The following is a 14,850-nucleotide window of genomic DNA, read 5'->3' as shown; positions in this document are numbered from 1 at the left end:
AAATATTTTTTAAAAACATAATGGATTAAATAATGAATCGATTGAACCTTCCTCTAAAATGTGCTATGGTAATTGTTTCTCACTCCCATCAAAACATTTCTAAAAACCTTTTTTACGTTTAAAAATTCCATTTTTTATTTAGCATACAATTTTTTGGATTAAAACCCTACAATAATGTAAACAAGAAATAGATGGACAAAAGATATTAAGAACTTTTTTCTCACTTTTAGGAGATTTTTAGTAAACAAATGACAACTTAATATTTATGCAATTTTAGGTAATAAATTAAAATGTTCGCAATACCTACTTAAATCCTTTTGAAATACGGTTATACAAATCAAAATTGCCGTTCCTGCCACATATTAGCAAACTGCATATTCGAACAACAGAGGATTTTGCTGCGTATAATACCAAAACCAAGTTGAAATTCAAAAATATTGCCAATCCCAACCCCAAGAATAGTAAGCATAACTGAAACACAAAACATGCAAAATAAATCATAATATGAAGTGGATGATCTTTTTTTTTAATATGAATTAAATCACAGATTTGTGTGTGTATGGAGAAGCTGGTAAATACAAACTGTATTTCAGTACGGAAATTAATAGAACGGAAAAAAAGCGTCTCTTTTTTTTTTGATTAGCTTTTACCACATATTGAACCGTTAGTTATTTGCATTTTCGATGCAGAATCAAACTGTTGCGTTGTGAAAGCAAAAAACAAATTAGGCTACCAAAACACAGTCGGGGGGTAATAAAAGTACACAGAAAATACTCAATTTTCTTTATGTGTAGGTAGGTATACATTATACATACATAAACACAACAATATGTATTTTGAACACAACAAGTAAAAATATAAAGCTATAATAAAGATAGGAAGGTACAAAACGTTTTTTCAAAAGTTAAATAGATTTTTGGGGCATCGCCGAGTTATAAAAAAAAACAATAAATAAGTAGTACACTTTCGTTTAAAGCAACATCGCAAAAACTGAAATTTAATCCATATCGTCAAATTTAACATAATAAAATAATATATCATATTTTTTCAGAGATCGTCGTGGAACCGCGAAAAGAAGACGATTGAAAAATACATATCATGTAGAATTTCGCAAATTCAGTCACTCAATGACCTAGTTGTAGAAATATATACACTTTAACTACCTAGAACTCTTTTTGAGTTATATTCTTAACATATTGTGACACTTGACAAGGATCTACTAGTAAAAATGCTAAGAATTTTTTGTGTAATTTAGTGGCTATAGCGGAACAAATTATTAGATATATAATTACATAACGTTTTATCATCTTAGGATTCGATGTTAAACAAAAAATTCTTAGCGCAAAACTGTCTACCAATTTAAGTTAGTATTATAATCTGCAGTTAAATTCGGATTTCTAGAGAAGGTCTCTCAGATTTAATATAAATTACGTTTAAGTGATAAAACACGAAAAAACGAATCTCTTGCCAACCTACCGCAAAATAAAAGATTGCTTTCAACCGTATACAACAAGCTACAGATATACAGGTACCTACTAATTAATATATACAAGGGAAAATCGCGTCCATTCATGGAAAAAAAATAATTTGGCATTGTTTAAACAATTAGTTTTGTAGTGTGAAACGGTGGCTCCTTCGGTGGAACTCGTACCGAAAACGACAATTATGGCGCATTCTTTAAGCGTGCCTAACCACTAACTTCAATAATTTACTATACATTTAGGCTATATAAGCAACACCGAGTAACATTTTCTTTAAACACGATTTCAAGTGCGGTCTGTTCACACAGCAACCTTTCTGCTGCGTTAACCGAGCTATTTGCTGGTATAGTAGTGACGCTCTCCCAGTAAAACGGAACTTTTTTTTCTTGGAAAAGGTTGTATAAATCATTAAAAATGGTGTTGTCTGGAACATTTTTATTCCTAACATCAGAAAAGTGCTATGTGTTCGGACACAAATTGATTATATTATAGTGGCGAAAAATTTGACAGTCGATGAATGTATGTACAAGGTCTTAACGATAATTTTTTTTCTGTTGATCACTGATCCATCCTATCTATTTATAAGACTTAATTCATAAATTGTATAAAAAACAAAACAATAAAAACGACTAAATGAACAAATAATTGCACGATTTAGCGGAGTAAGATGCAGAATCGGAGATTGCAGAACTGCACCGAATTCGAAATTAAGCACTTTCTGACGTTTTAGACTTTTGACTTTCGAAAATATAATCCCGCAAATGATCAGTCAATTTTTCTCTATTCTATCGATATCTCGTGCTTCGCACAATTTGCACAGGCCCTGCTAGCAAGTCAAAATTTAAAACAAAAAAAATCTAAAATACCAACGACTCTTTGGCACAGCATGAGTTCCAGGGTTGCGTTCCGACAGTGTTTAAAAGTAACAAAAACACCCCAAAAGTCTTATTCGACGCAAACGGTTTACTAAAGGGTCGATCAAGCGGCCAATCCGTGATGATGGCCCAGTACGACCCCTGAGAAAGCCATAGGTCACTGATGATGCTTTAACGTTCCGTTGGCGGGAACGTGGTGATTGACTACGTGGTGTTGAGAATGTAAATGGTGATGCGAGTGATGATTCTGGTTGTTGGTGGCGACATTATTGTTGTTGGCCTGCTGCGAGGCTTGCCTCTGGGTATTCTTTTTATTTTTCATTCGCCTGTTTTGAAACCATATTTTGACTTGCCGTTCGGTGAGGTTCAAATTCCGCGCCAATTCCCAACGTTTTTGTTTCGAAACGTACGCGTTAAAAAGGAACTCCTTTTCTAATTCTAAAGTTTGGAATTTCGAGTAGGGTTTGCGTTTTTTACGAACGGTTACTTGACCCGTCCATTCTAAGGGATTGGCGCCGGCGCCACATGGCACACTTACGCCCATCGATCCCAGAGAACCTGCAAAAGATATACAACAGAATTAGTTACCAAACAACAGTGCGAAACTGGCTGTCTAGGTATTTTTAAAACATTATTCTGCCAAAACAAAAACCGACGTAGAAAATAGAACTTCAAATAAGTTCATTAATGACCGACGGTCATTGAAAATAAAATTTGGCAATATAACTCGAACGAATTAAATTATAAAATAGAGTATGTTGGCTCTATAACGTAATCAAAGCACGTTTCGTTAAGCGTAGTTTGCAATGAAGATTTTCATTGATGTTTCATGTACAGGATGGGAGTGTCCGTTCAGAAAGTTCACCGCTCGATTTTTGCGAAAACTAAATATGAAAAGCTCATCTTAATATCGCAGCTCGTTTCCAAATTACGGGGTGATGTTTTGTTTTTGATAATTCCTTTAACTTTTTGAACTTTTTTTTACTAAAAGTGAGAACATTGCTTGTGAGATACATCATTTCAAAGGAAATAGTATAAATAATAAACATAAATAAAATAAGAAAAAAAAAACACCTTTAGGTTACATCTCCAAAACTAATTGTAATTGGACACTTGTGTTTTATCTAGCGGAATCACCCCACAAGATACGAAAAATTGGAATTTTTTAAAAATAAAGCAGTTTTGGAAACTTTGAAAATTTAGACATCATGCGATTTTCATATTTCATATCAATAATCGAACTCATACATATCCCGTCATTTTTCGGTAGAAAAATCAAAAATCATAAAATCTCATCGAAATCTGCCCACCCTGTATATAGATTCCCATAGCAAATTTTACTGATTCTGTTTTTAGTTTTAGTCTAACTTTAAATTTTTTTATTTATTGACAAAAAAATGATCAATGTATCACTTGTTCATCAGTTCATATGCGTTCCAAGAAATTTTATAAGAATACTTGAGTTTCCGACAAACGCTGCAGTTAGAAAAGGAGGCACAAACGGAAAATGCGTGACAAGGGAGTCAGCTGTGCGGGTCGTTCTCGGTCATATGACTGCGTCCGATAATTCGTGACGTCACAAGAGGCATCGGAAAGTGGCATGCCACACCGCTAGCTGCCTCGTTATATCCCGCCTGTTCTCTGTATTGCTCATCTTTAGAGTCCCGTACATTGTTGCCGATGCTGCATAGCGCGTCCGCAAATAAGCCTTTTGCACCTCACGACTAAAAATTTAAAAATTCCTAAAAGCAGCAGGCGCAGAGTTCTCTTTAAAATACTTTACAGATGGCGCCACCTGGCTGTAACATTTTTTTCTTTTTCCATAATAATATAATTATTAATGAAGCCTACGATGAAATGTAAACTATTTCAAAAGATTCGAAGTAATTCGAAGTCTACATCAAGTTTGAAATTAAAATATTCATAATTATTTTAGTAATTACTAAAACGTATATAATTTAATAATCCATATTAAACTTTTTTTTAATATTCCAAATAATTTCGAATTGAAGATATATTTAATGCCGATAAAGGGTTGTTTCTATTAACACCGGCAACACTGGGCAGAGCCTTTTCGTGTGCAAAGGTAAATATTTATTTGCTGAATAGTGAACACTTGTTTTATTGGTAATTAATAAAGATGGTTCCTAATTTGAAAATGAAATTATAATAAAATAATTTAAATTTTAGGGCAGCAACAACAAAATGTGTCGCTGTATAAAAAAAAAATATTAAAATAAAAAGAAATAAAAACTATTTCGCTTTCCTTTCAACATAATTTAGTATAACAAAAATTAATTAATGTTATATTAATGTTAATTGTTTAAATTTTGCCATCGCTTCAAAAATCGAATTTGCTTCAATTTTAATAGGTGCCAAAACCAAAACAGAACAATAACTATCTGTAATACAAACGTGTAAAATTGCCGCCGAAATGTTTAAAGAGTCACTCAACTGATAGTAACACTAGTGGAATAGTAGTACGAGAGTTATAGCACTTTTACTATGCCATAAAACTGACCTTGGTCATAAAATTCGTTAAAAATCGTCAGTTAAACGAACTTAATTATGACTGTTTATCTTCAAATATTTTTTATTTGCAACGTGCAGCATTCTTGGATGATTTATCGCCAACTATTTCGTGCGGCAAATTGACTTTAAAAATTAACCGATCAAAATCCAGAGATACATCAAATCTATTTATTGGACCAACGCGATTCTAAACAATAAACAGTGATAAGCGCAATCAGCAACGGCGAGTAAGAATCGTGACGGTGTATTGATTTTTGCAACACAATAACGGAGACTCAAATCTAACTGAAGTAAAAGGACCACCGTGCCCGAAAAACGCGGAGGAACACAATATTGAATGCTGATGCCATCTATGGGGATGCGCGGAAATCAAATGCGCGAACTTTGGAAATACGTGTGTGGCCAAACACGTAGGTTGTACATCGTTCCAAATGACATTGAATTAAAATGATATTGTTTAATTATTTAAAACAAATAATGCGACTTACGTAACAAGCATTTCAAACCGGAAATGTTTTTGACAAAAACCACACACGTAAAAAAAAACAAGCACAATGAGTTATTGAAGGTTTTTTAAACACGACTTACCAGGTGGAGGGTATGGGGTGGATGGCACCGATTCGGGAGCACCATAATTGCCGAGACCATAACTTCTGTCGTGCGGGTGTGCAAAACCGGCACCCTCCAACGCAGCCACTCGACTTCGGTCGTCCGTGGGTGTTAAATAAGGCCCATCGACGTGGTGCCTCGTCGCCGTGGGGTACGGTGAATTGTACACCCCGCACCACGAGCTGGTGCCGAATGACTGGTGGCAAGACGAAGACACAGAAGGATCCGCACTTGTACTCCGACTGTTATATTTGTATTCCGGAGTCGATGCTGCCGCTGTCGCCGCGGGGGACCAAAACAACGCACCCTTATGGTCGCGATTCCCACCAGCATCGGCCGAGATATTGTAATACGGAGGACTGTTGTATTGGTCGAAAGCGATAGCCCCGTGGTGATTTTCGGATGGTGAATAGGGCCAATGGCTTGTTTGACTGTGTCGTATTACGCTACTGTCGGTACAATCGCCATATCCTCCCGACGTCAGTCTTTTGGCGGGAATATGCAATGGACCTGCGGATCCACTATTGCTCGTCACACTCGCCGGAGATGAGCTCGACGTCGCCGAAGTGGTGGCAGCAGGTGGATTTATGGTAGCCGGAGGGCTCGTCATACCGCTATTACTGATGGGGGTGGCAGCGCTCTGTGGGGCGGATGGAGGTGGGCTTTCTTCGTAACCGTTCATCATTGCCCACCAGCTCACCCCGGTGGAAGACACCGCTCCGGTGGCTGGGGAGGATCCGGGCGGATGCACCACATGGTCGTACAGGGTTGGCGCGGCACAAGCCACGGGGTCGGCGATGGTGATGATGATGGTGTCGAAAGACGGCGATCACAGCATGGAAAGTAGACGCACACGCGGGAAAAATTTGCAGGAAACGTCAGGCGAATTATGAAAAAGACACAAAAAGCACCGGGATAAGCGACGATGTCCCTTGACACATTTAACGATTTCCAGCAAAAACTAAATCAAGTCGATTCGAACGTTGGGGTCGTGTCACTTTCTAATGCCTGGGTCGAAAAGTGCACATAAATTAACGCCGATACGGCACCCGTACGTAAAAAATAAAGTTTACGAGCCGTAAAATATTTTATTGGCGGTAGCAATTATTTATTTATGTTCTTTCGGTTCTGTAGAAATTTTAATTCTTCAACTTACTAAACAGACAACCACCGTTTGTTGCAGTTCGGTTTTCAAAAAATTACGGAAGAGAGTAAAAAATCGAACTTTAAAACTTCGCGGCAGCGGCGAACGAATACGTAAATAAGAGGGGTCTCACGGAGTGACATGAGCGAACTCGTGCACGTGTGTTGACTGTCGCTTGAATAAAGTTGCGGGCACACACTGGAGTCGTGTGAAGATCGCGATACAGTCCAAGTCGGATCTGACGGCGACGCGCGTGCGACCTAGCGACGACTGCGGGAAACGCCGCGATATGAGACTCACGTAGCGAAGGCAGATCAAGCAGAGACCTACGGAGAATTAAATTGAACCCGAGGATGATTGCCCGGGTAATCCTTTTTTGTTCGGAGATTGCTTCGGAATAAATAGATCTTGTTGAAGGGTGGCCTACAAAACTTTAAGTGTTCTTCGGCGATTTTTTTTTTTTAATTTTAAATGGCGACCCATCTGTTCCATAAATAGAACTGAAATTCAATTTAATCTGGCAACTTTTGCCATAATTTGGTTGGAAATTTTGGAGTCGAAGTCCCCAACATTAATGCACCCTTTTAAAAAAAGTGGGTAAAGGTACGTTTTTTATCCTTTTAACGAAACCGTTTCAAACAAACTGATATTGAAGATTCATTCTTATAATTTCAAGTGGAACTTATTTTGTAGGCGTACAGTAATTATTTAAACAGTATAATATAAGTAACAACCAAAATAGCTTAGTGATTTTTATTCACAATTGTTAGAAGTTTACTTCCTCTGTTGTTCGTTAGCTTGAATTTAATTTTTATTGTTTTTTTCTAAAATTGTTGCCTTTCCTACCATAATATTTATTAATTTTTTTTTCAAGGGAAATGTTAAAAAACTTCAATAAATTGGTGCTACTCTTTTGTCTTATTAACAAAAGGTCATAAGCAAAAAATTGAAATGCTTTTACCAATTAAGGAAACGATTTTTTTGTAAATAAAAATTTTAATTCACTTAAATACTGACATGCGTTTCCTAGATATTTTATATTGGGCCAAATTTAGTTGCAGAAAGTAACAAAAAAGAAACAAAAATCTATACGGATATTTTTTTAAATGAACCTTCCGCAGGCTGTGGTACACGTCTTCTGGATATATTTTACGTCCGGTATTGGCACTGGCTCGCTGACGTTTCGCCAATCATGCGGCTGGTTTCTTCAGAGCAGTGCCTAACAACTGACACTTTTGGGCCAAACGTCTGCGAGGCAGAGTCAATACTCGGTGCTATACTAGAGAGTTTAGGTCATATGCCGCGTATATTTAAAGTCAATAACATTGTACATAAAACATACTTATTTATTTTGCTATTCGTATTATAAAATTTTTTGATCTTCCATGCAACAAATATTTTTATATATTAAAAGGGTCGTTGTTATTCCTTGGTGATACTATATTATTTTTTTAAACATCCAACATTGGCTCTTAGACTTTGCCTATAACCTTCAGTTAAATATAAAAAACCTGTAATTATTATTAATATCTAAAAAAAAATACGAAGGTTACAGACAAAGTATAGTCAATTACTATTTATACTTAACCTGTGAGCTGTTTTCATCATAACAATACACAATAACAAATATTATAATTGAAAATAAATATAATGGAGAATAATTTATCTAATTAAAACACGCAACAAAACAAATGAATTCCAATTCAAAATTAACCAAAATATTTCCAATAATTAAGAAATCGGAAGTTTTGACCTAAAACTGTATATGTAGTGTTTTTTTTATACCGTCTTTCATTTTATTATAAACGCAACTGCCTCCAAGCATGGCCGAATAATAGCGAGGAATAGCAAAAGTTATTTACAAATCTGAAATTTGCATTAGTTATCATGGCTAATATTTTAAAGTAATTTTTTCACGTAAATAACTCCGTTTATTGAATTTATACACCAAAATTAGCAAAGTTGATAAATATTATTAAACCACAACCAGTTTTATTCGTTTATAAGTAAGGCACATTGGCCATTTTTTGACTACCTACCTAATTTAGTCCCCAGGAAGTTTGAAAGATGTCCTACCAACCTCAAAACAAAAAAGAAAACTGAGAAATACTTATACCTGCTTAGAATTGTTGAAGAAAAACTATAAAAAACTATTTTTTTATTATATATTATTTATTATGACTGGAGCATCTTGGTTACCTTTTATTTCTGTTGGTGAATGAAGTAACCGGCCATCATTATAGTATAAAAAATACAGAGGTGATTGGGTTGTTTTTCACTTGTGCGCGTAGGCATAACCTATAATTTTATCCTTCGCTTATTATGATGGCGCCACAACGAGCAAAACGGAGACGAACTAATATGGTGCACTTTCTCCGCCCCATATACGTCAATTCCAGAGGGTGGATGCCGTGCAACGTCCGTCACTAACTGCATATTGGATGGAGTTTTCCATTCGTCGCGCTACGCTGTGTTGGCAGCCATGCACGGATCATGTAAATAGAGCGAGCCCGATTTTACTCCAAACGAGTCTCCTATATTTGTTCGGAATATTTTAGTAAATTGAATGGAATACATTATTCCACCTAATTATATAGCATTCTATTCGAAATTTTATTAGTAAGAATACTGGACGAAAAATCTTCATTTCGAACCACTTAAAAAAATAAATTATCAAATTAATTGCTGAGACGGTGACGCCTTTGAATATAATTAATTATATATTCCTTATTTATATCTTAATTTAGCAAGGAATATTTTTATCTCTGTTGAACCAATTGGGTAACGGATAGATTCATTTACTTTTGATATAAATATATTAATATTTTTAGCGGATTTTTAGAAAATAGGTAGGTGTATACAGCTAAAATAATTTTATCTTTTAACCGATACGGCATACCACTGATTTAGTAGATAAAAAATCGAAATCGAGAAAATTAAGAGACGCAAATTTAATGCGATAGACGGAGATACAGGGTCGTAAAATTCAAACGTACCTTGGCTCGGTAATATCTCATTTAGTCAGTCACGAGAGACCATGCCTGCAGCTATTCCTATCCTTTGATTAGATATGCTTTGATGTATCGTAGGTGTATCCAGGTCAACATAGGAGCAACATTCTAATGAATATTATAGTACACATATTTAAGAAGTAATTATTGTTAACAGTAAAGGAAAAATCAAAATCAAAATAGTAGGATGCTAAAAGGCGAGAACATTATAATGAACCAATTTTTCATTTTTCATTTGCAGTTTTCATGTTCAAAAATTTGGCAGCAAAATACTGTTGTTGATATCATCAGGGAATGGTAATATTTATTTAAAATATTGATATTTGCAAAAAGTAAAGAATGATTTTGGAGAAAATCTCTTATATGATGTTGCCGTTATTTCGCCGTATTTTGTTCTACGTCCTTTGTTATGTGCTTTACAGGCGCACATTTAATTTTGTAGCAACATTGGAAAGCATTTATTCAAAAAAAATAGATATTTATTTGAAACGTAACGTAGGGTAAAACCTGAAACTCAGTCGACATATTGCTGCGTAAATATTATTTAATAACCAACACGTTGTTAGAAAAGTTTGTTTTAATCATCCATAGAAATAAAAATTGATTTTTAATTTTTAAAAAAGGTTCCATATCATAAATAAGATTTATTTAATTGATAGGAACACAACAATTTTAATGATAAATTCACGGCAGTAGTTTTTAAGCAATCAAAATTGATTTTACTGACAAATTGACAGTTTCGTTTCCCACGGATCCCAGCCACTTCGGACATTTCCGGGATTTTACCGCACGGATTTGGGAGCAATCGGATGTTTTCGGAAATATTTACCAGGCCTCGAATGTTGACGTTTATCAATTCTGACTGTCATGTTAGTGAATGTATTAGTGTTGTTTTGCGAAAATGTACCCAAAAACTAACGATCGTAGAAAAAGTATAGTATGCAACACGTTCGGTAAACTTTTTAAGTTACTCGCTCCGCTCGTGTCAAATAAACTCGTGAGTCAAATGCCGTTTATCGTACTTGTTGCATAATATACCACTGTTGTCACTTTCTTTATTTAAATTTCTTAAATATGTTTAAGAATATTTTACTTACTAGTCACCATGGCCACTGTGTTACGAACTCAACTGCAATAGTCTTGTCAAAGAAAAATGCCTTTAAAGTTGAAGTACTGGAAGGTTTTCATGAATATTTTTAGAAAATTTTTCATGAATATTTTTAGAAATTTTTTTCAAATATTCAAAAAAAAATTAGGCAATTATTTAATCTCCTACTATTGTTAATGAAATCATTTCGATAAAATTCCAAACTGAGAAATATAAATGGCTTTTTATTTAACCGTCAATTAAAAACCAAACATCCGTTTTATAGTACGCAAGCAGACAAGTCGTTAGATTTGTAGGATATTGATGCTGTAAAACAATAAAATAAGCTACTTCAATTTAAAATACAAGTAAAAAAGCAGAGATTTTTTTCTACTTCTTACTTAAATTAGTTTTCTTGTTGCATGAATCACCAAAATCTATTACTTTTGGGCTGCCAAATTTTACAACGACCTAGCAAAATAAGATTTTGTTGCAATTAAAGTACTTAGTTCATATATTTATATTCAAAAATTCTAGTCCCAGATATTAATAACACTGTAATCTGGATTCCGGACATCGAACTGGATGATTTTATTTCCTGCAGTCCGACGAATCCAAACCCAATTTTATTTTTCTGTTATTTTATCCGTCTTTAGATCAATACCACACAACACGTGGGGCCATACGATATGTCCAAAAATAAAATGGAAAACTTTCGTACACAAATACGCATTTCGTACGCCCGACCAACGAATCTTAACACACGTATATAATGGGAGGTTGTATCCGTTTAAATATTTAAATAATTCTTCGTTCCGTGCGCGTTTCGAAACTATTCCGGACATATAAATGATCAATTTTATTCAAATGATTTAATTATATCCTTATAGCTGACAAACAATTCTACGAATTTTGATTTTGCGTTAATTTAGATCGAACATCGAATCCGCGTTGCCGAATGCAAACGAATGTAAGTGGGTGTCTGTTCAGCTGCCGATACTTTATATTTATAGAATGGTTTTTAGTTTACGTTTCACTCGCCAAGCCACAATAAATTAAGAGTTGTTTGGGCGGTTAGTTATTTTAGACATTTTTAATAAATAATTAAACTAACTGGGGTACGCTGGAAATCGTAGTTTCTCACCAAAATCTAAATAAATCGCGTTATATACGAGCTACAATAAGAAATAGAACTTGTTTACCTTGGTGGTGAAAGCTGGCAAGGGTGGATCCAGGAAAAACTCTCGAGAGTCTGAAACACGATAATAAAACTAATATAAGACAATTAAAAAAGGTATTAACGAAATTAATTCATAGGGTTCACAGAAAAAAAAACCAACCTGGTATTAATCACTATCAGTGATTAACTGCGGAGATATTAACACTATGTTTTATTCCACAGCCCTTAACTGACAAATTATAAGGAAAATTTATATTCTATCAATATCACTAATAATCTAATAATAAACTTATAATTCTGTAATGACCACAATGTTTCTTTTTCTAACCGACCTAAACATGTTAGAAAGAATACTTTAGGAATCACGCGATAAGCCACTGAAAACGGTTTTGAATTTTTAACCCACCTCAGTGTCATTTTATAAGCGATATAGGTATCCGTAGATATTATAACAAATAATCAAACATTCCTAAACGCAAATCTATTCCTATATATTGCTATATATTTACTTTACTTTTTATTTTTTCTTTCTAGTGTTCTAGTTCAGTAAGCATAGATTGCAAGACATTTCATCTTTCAGATCAAGATCCGTTTGATAAAAATGGATCTTCACTACCAATTGTTTAGATTCGTAAAAATTTTAATTTTTGAGTAGTTTGTGCCTATAGAAATTTTACAACTTATATTTAATGTTGTTTTTTTCATAATTAAGTACTATGTACCTGGTTGTATAAATGTTTGCTGTGATTGATTGATTAATAATGTGATCTAGTTTGTAAAGGCCCGTACATTTATATTAGGACCCACAATATTAGTTGATAACTGTTGGGATAGTGTTTTTTATTATATTTATCTTTACTTTTCGTCCTGTGTCACTCAAACACCCATTTTGAGTAATCGTAAACTATTTGGATACACCTATACGTGACAGATTTCTTATTTCAATCGGAAATGCGTGTAAATCTCGAAATCAGTTTGGGCCACGCCTCGAATCTTATTTGAAACGTGCGTTGTTGACACAAACAAAGATTAAGTTTGTGTTACTCCGGGGATAACATAATTTATATTTCTGTTCCAGTTTTAGTCGCTCACGGGTATTAGCTTTTAGGGCTAGATGTGATGGGCGCCATTTTCGACGAGCTTATCCGGTTTATTTATGAATATGACAAAGGCCCGGCCGAAATTTGAGAATCGGTTTTGGTTTAACGATTACTAATGTGCAACAATTTTATGATCACAGATTACAGTATTCACACGACTGTTAAATACTTTTTAAATGCCTTCTTGTATCCACAATGTAAACTAAGCCGATAAATACGCATTTCACGGCGCTATAAGCGAAGAAAATGTATATTTGTCATTTTAATTATGTTAAACTATTCTTCTTCTTTTTCTTTTTTCTTCAAGTAAGCATACACATTTCAATCATGTTTTTGGAGCATAAATATACTCTGCAAAGATATGTGAAGTGTGAATGCAGTTAAAATACCTAAGAAACGGACAAGGAAAACAAGTCGGACCAAACGAAAATATCCAACCGTTTACATGTCTCCTACCTCTGCAAGATCACTGCGCAGTACAAATGGTGGACTTTATAGGAACCATTCAATTATCCCTTAGCTACATGCGAACTTTCTTTTTAACGATGCGCAGTCGGAAATATTAATATTTTAATGAAATTATTACCATGTGATATGAAAAGCCTGGCGGTAAGTGACCATTACCTGTGAAACACTAATAATAAATCTTTTGGATTTTTTTTCCGATTGACACGTTCCTTAACGAATTGTCGCAAATTGCGGTATGCACTAACTACGTTATATAAAAAATGAACAATTAGTGAGTGAAACCTTGCTCGATGATTTATTTCCATTTTCGATTACAGTTATTAGCAAACATTAAAATTGATTGTTTGTTACTTGAAAATATTACCTGAAAATCCGTAACTAATAGATTATTCATAACAAAATAAAATTGACCTTCGGTAGAATATGGCAAACAAATTAATAAGAAACTGCAAGGTGTTCATCAGAAAACCACGAAGACGAGAAGAATTCGCAGTGGTTATCGTCAATATCTGACGAGGACTGAAATTGATGCACAGCAAAATCAAATCACCTTTTATAAACGTGTAATAAGTCATAACAAACTTTTATGTTTGTGAATAAAAACGGAGGCTATGAACTAAATATTATTCTTAGTTTACTATAAAATGTACTGGCTTGTAGTCTTTGAACTTTAATAAAAGCCCTACAGTGATATAAAATTCCTATAGAAAAATCCACAGAATTTTAAACATCTCCCTTACCTATTAGACAACTCGAAGGGGTGAAGAACTCTCTCCACGTCCCCGAACAGCTTGAAGCATTGGATTTGACTTCGTCCAGGAAAAGTTGAGCCTAAAAAAAAGAAGTTCTATAAAATGACTTGTAGGTTTGGTTTTTATGTAGGTAACAAGACAATGCAAACTTAATTTAGTATACCAATTTTACATACAAAGATATGAATCAAGCAATAAATCAAAAAAGGAAAACAATAAAAAAACAACATTAAATAACAAATTAATATTAGAGATTAATAATCTAGGTAATTTCCCGTAAGAGATATTTTTTAAAATGAAATTTAAAAGCCCAATGAGAGACATTCTCCGATTGGATAATCCGAGGATATTTATTAAGTAGTTTAACAGATGTGTACGAGAAGGAGCTTTTAGTCATGGACTGCTTAATTTTAGATATTCCATAATGACAATTGAAGCGGGTTCCACGGAAATAAATGCGATTTCCACAAGTCAGTTTTTCCAGCAAATATGAGGGGCATCCAGTTTTCAGTAGTTTGTGAAGAAAACAAGCAAAATGTAATTCTTCTCAACTCGATATATTTAACTATTTTAAATCATGAAGTTTATAACTTATATGATCTCTTCGTTTA

The 14,850-nt window shown here is 34.3% G+C and overlaps 1 protein-coding gene across 1 annotated transcript; it reads right to left on the bottom strand.

Annotated features, from left to right (window-relative positions):
• Nucleotides 1-800: 800 nt before the first annotated feature.
• Nucleotides 801-14,311, bottom strand: LOC132700575 (homeobox protein abdominal-B). The gene is made up of 4 exons (XM_060667987.1): nt 14,228-14,311; nt 11,942-11,991; nt 5,477-6,223; nt 801-2,914 (listed from the first exon to the last, which is right to left on the bottom strand). The coding sequence occupies exons 3-4, from the start codon at nt 6,180-6,182 to the stop codon at nt 2,514-2,516; spliced, it is 1,107 nt and encodes a 368-aa protein (XP_060523970.1). The 5' UTR covers nt 6,183-6,223; nt 11,942-11,991; nt 14,228-14,311; the 3' UTR covers nt 801-2,513.
• Between the last annotated feature and the right edge of the window lie 539 nt (nt 14,312-14,850).

The sequence above is a fragment of the Cylas formicarius genome, unplaced genomic scaffold, assembly GCF_029955315.1.
Source record: "Cylas formicarius isolate icCylForm1 unplaced genomic scaffold, icCylForm1.1 PGA_scaffold_4__25_contigs__length_36172078, whole genome shotgun sequence".
NCBI lineage: Eukaryota > Metazoa > Arthropoda > Insecta > Coleoptera > Brentidae > Cylas > Cylas formicarius.
This window is presented reverse-complemented; position numbering and strand designations above follow the sequence as displayed.

Bases quoted from the DNA above. Each gene is read 5' to 3' on its own strand.
- LOC132700575 (XM_060667987.1), bottom strand. From the start codon at position 6,182: ATGATGAACGGTTACGAAGAAAGCCCACCTCCATCCGCCCCACAGAGC. The intron at 2,915-5,476 runs GTAAGTCGTGTT...TATCTTTTGCAG, and splicing joins CACCCCATACCCTCCACCTG to GTTCTCTGGGATCGATGGGC.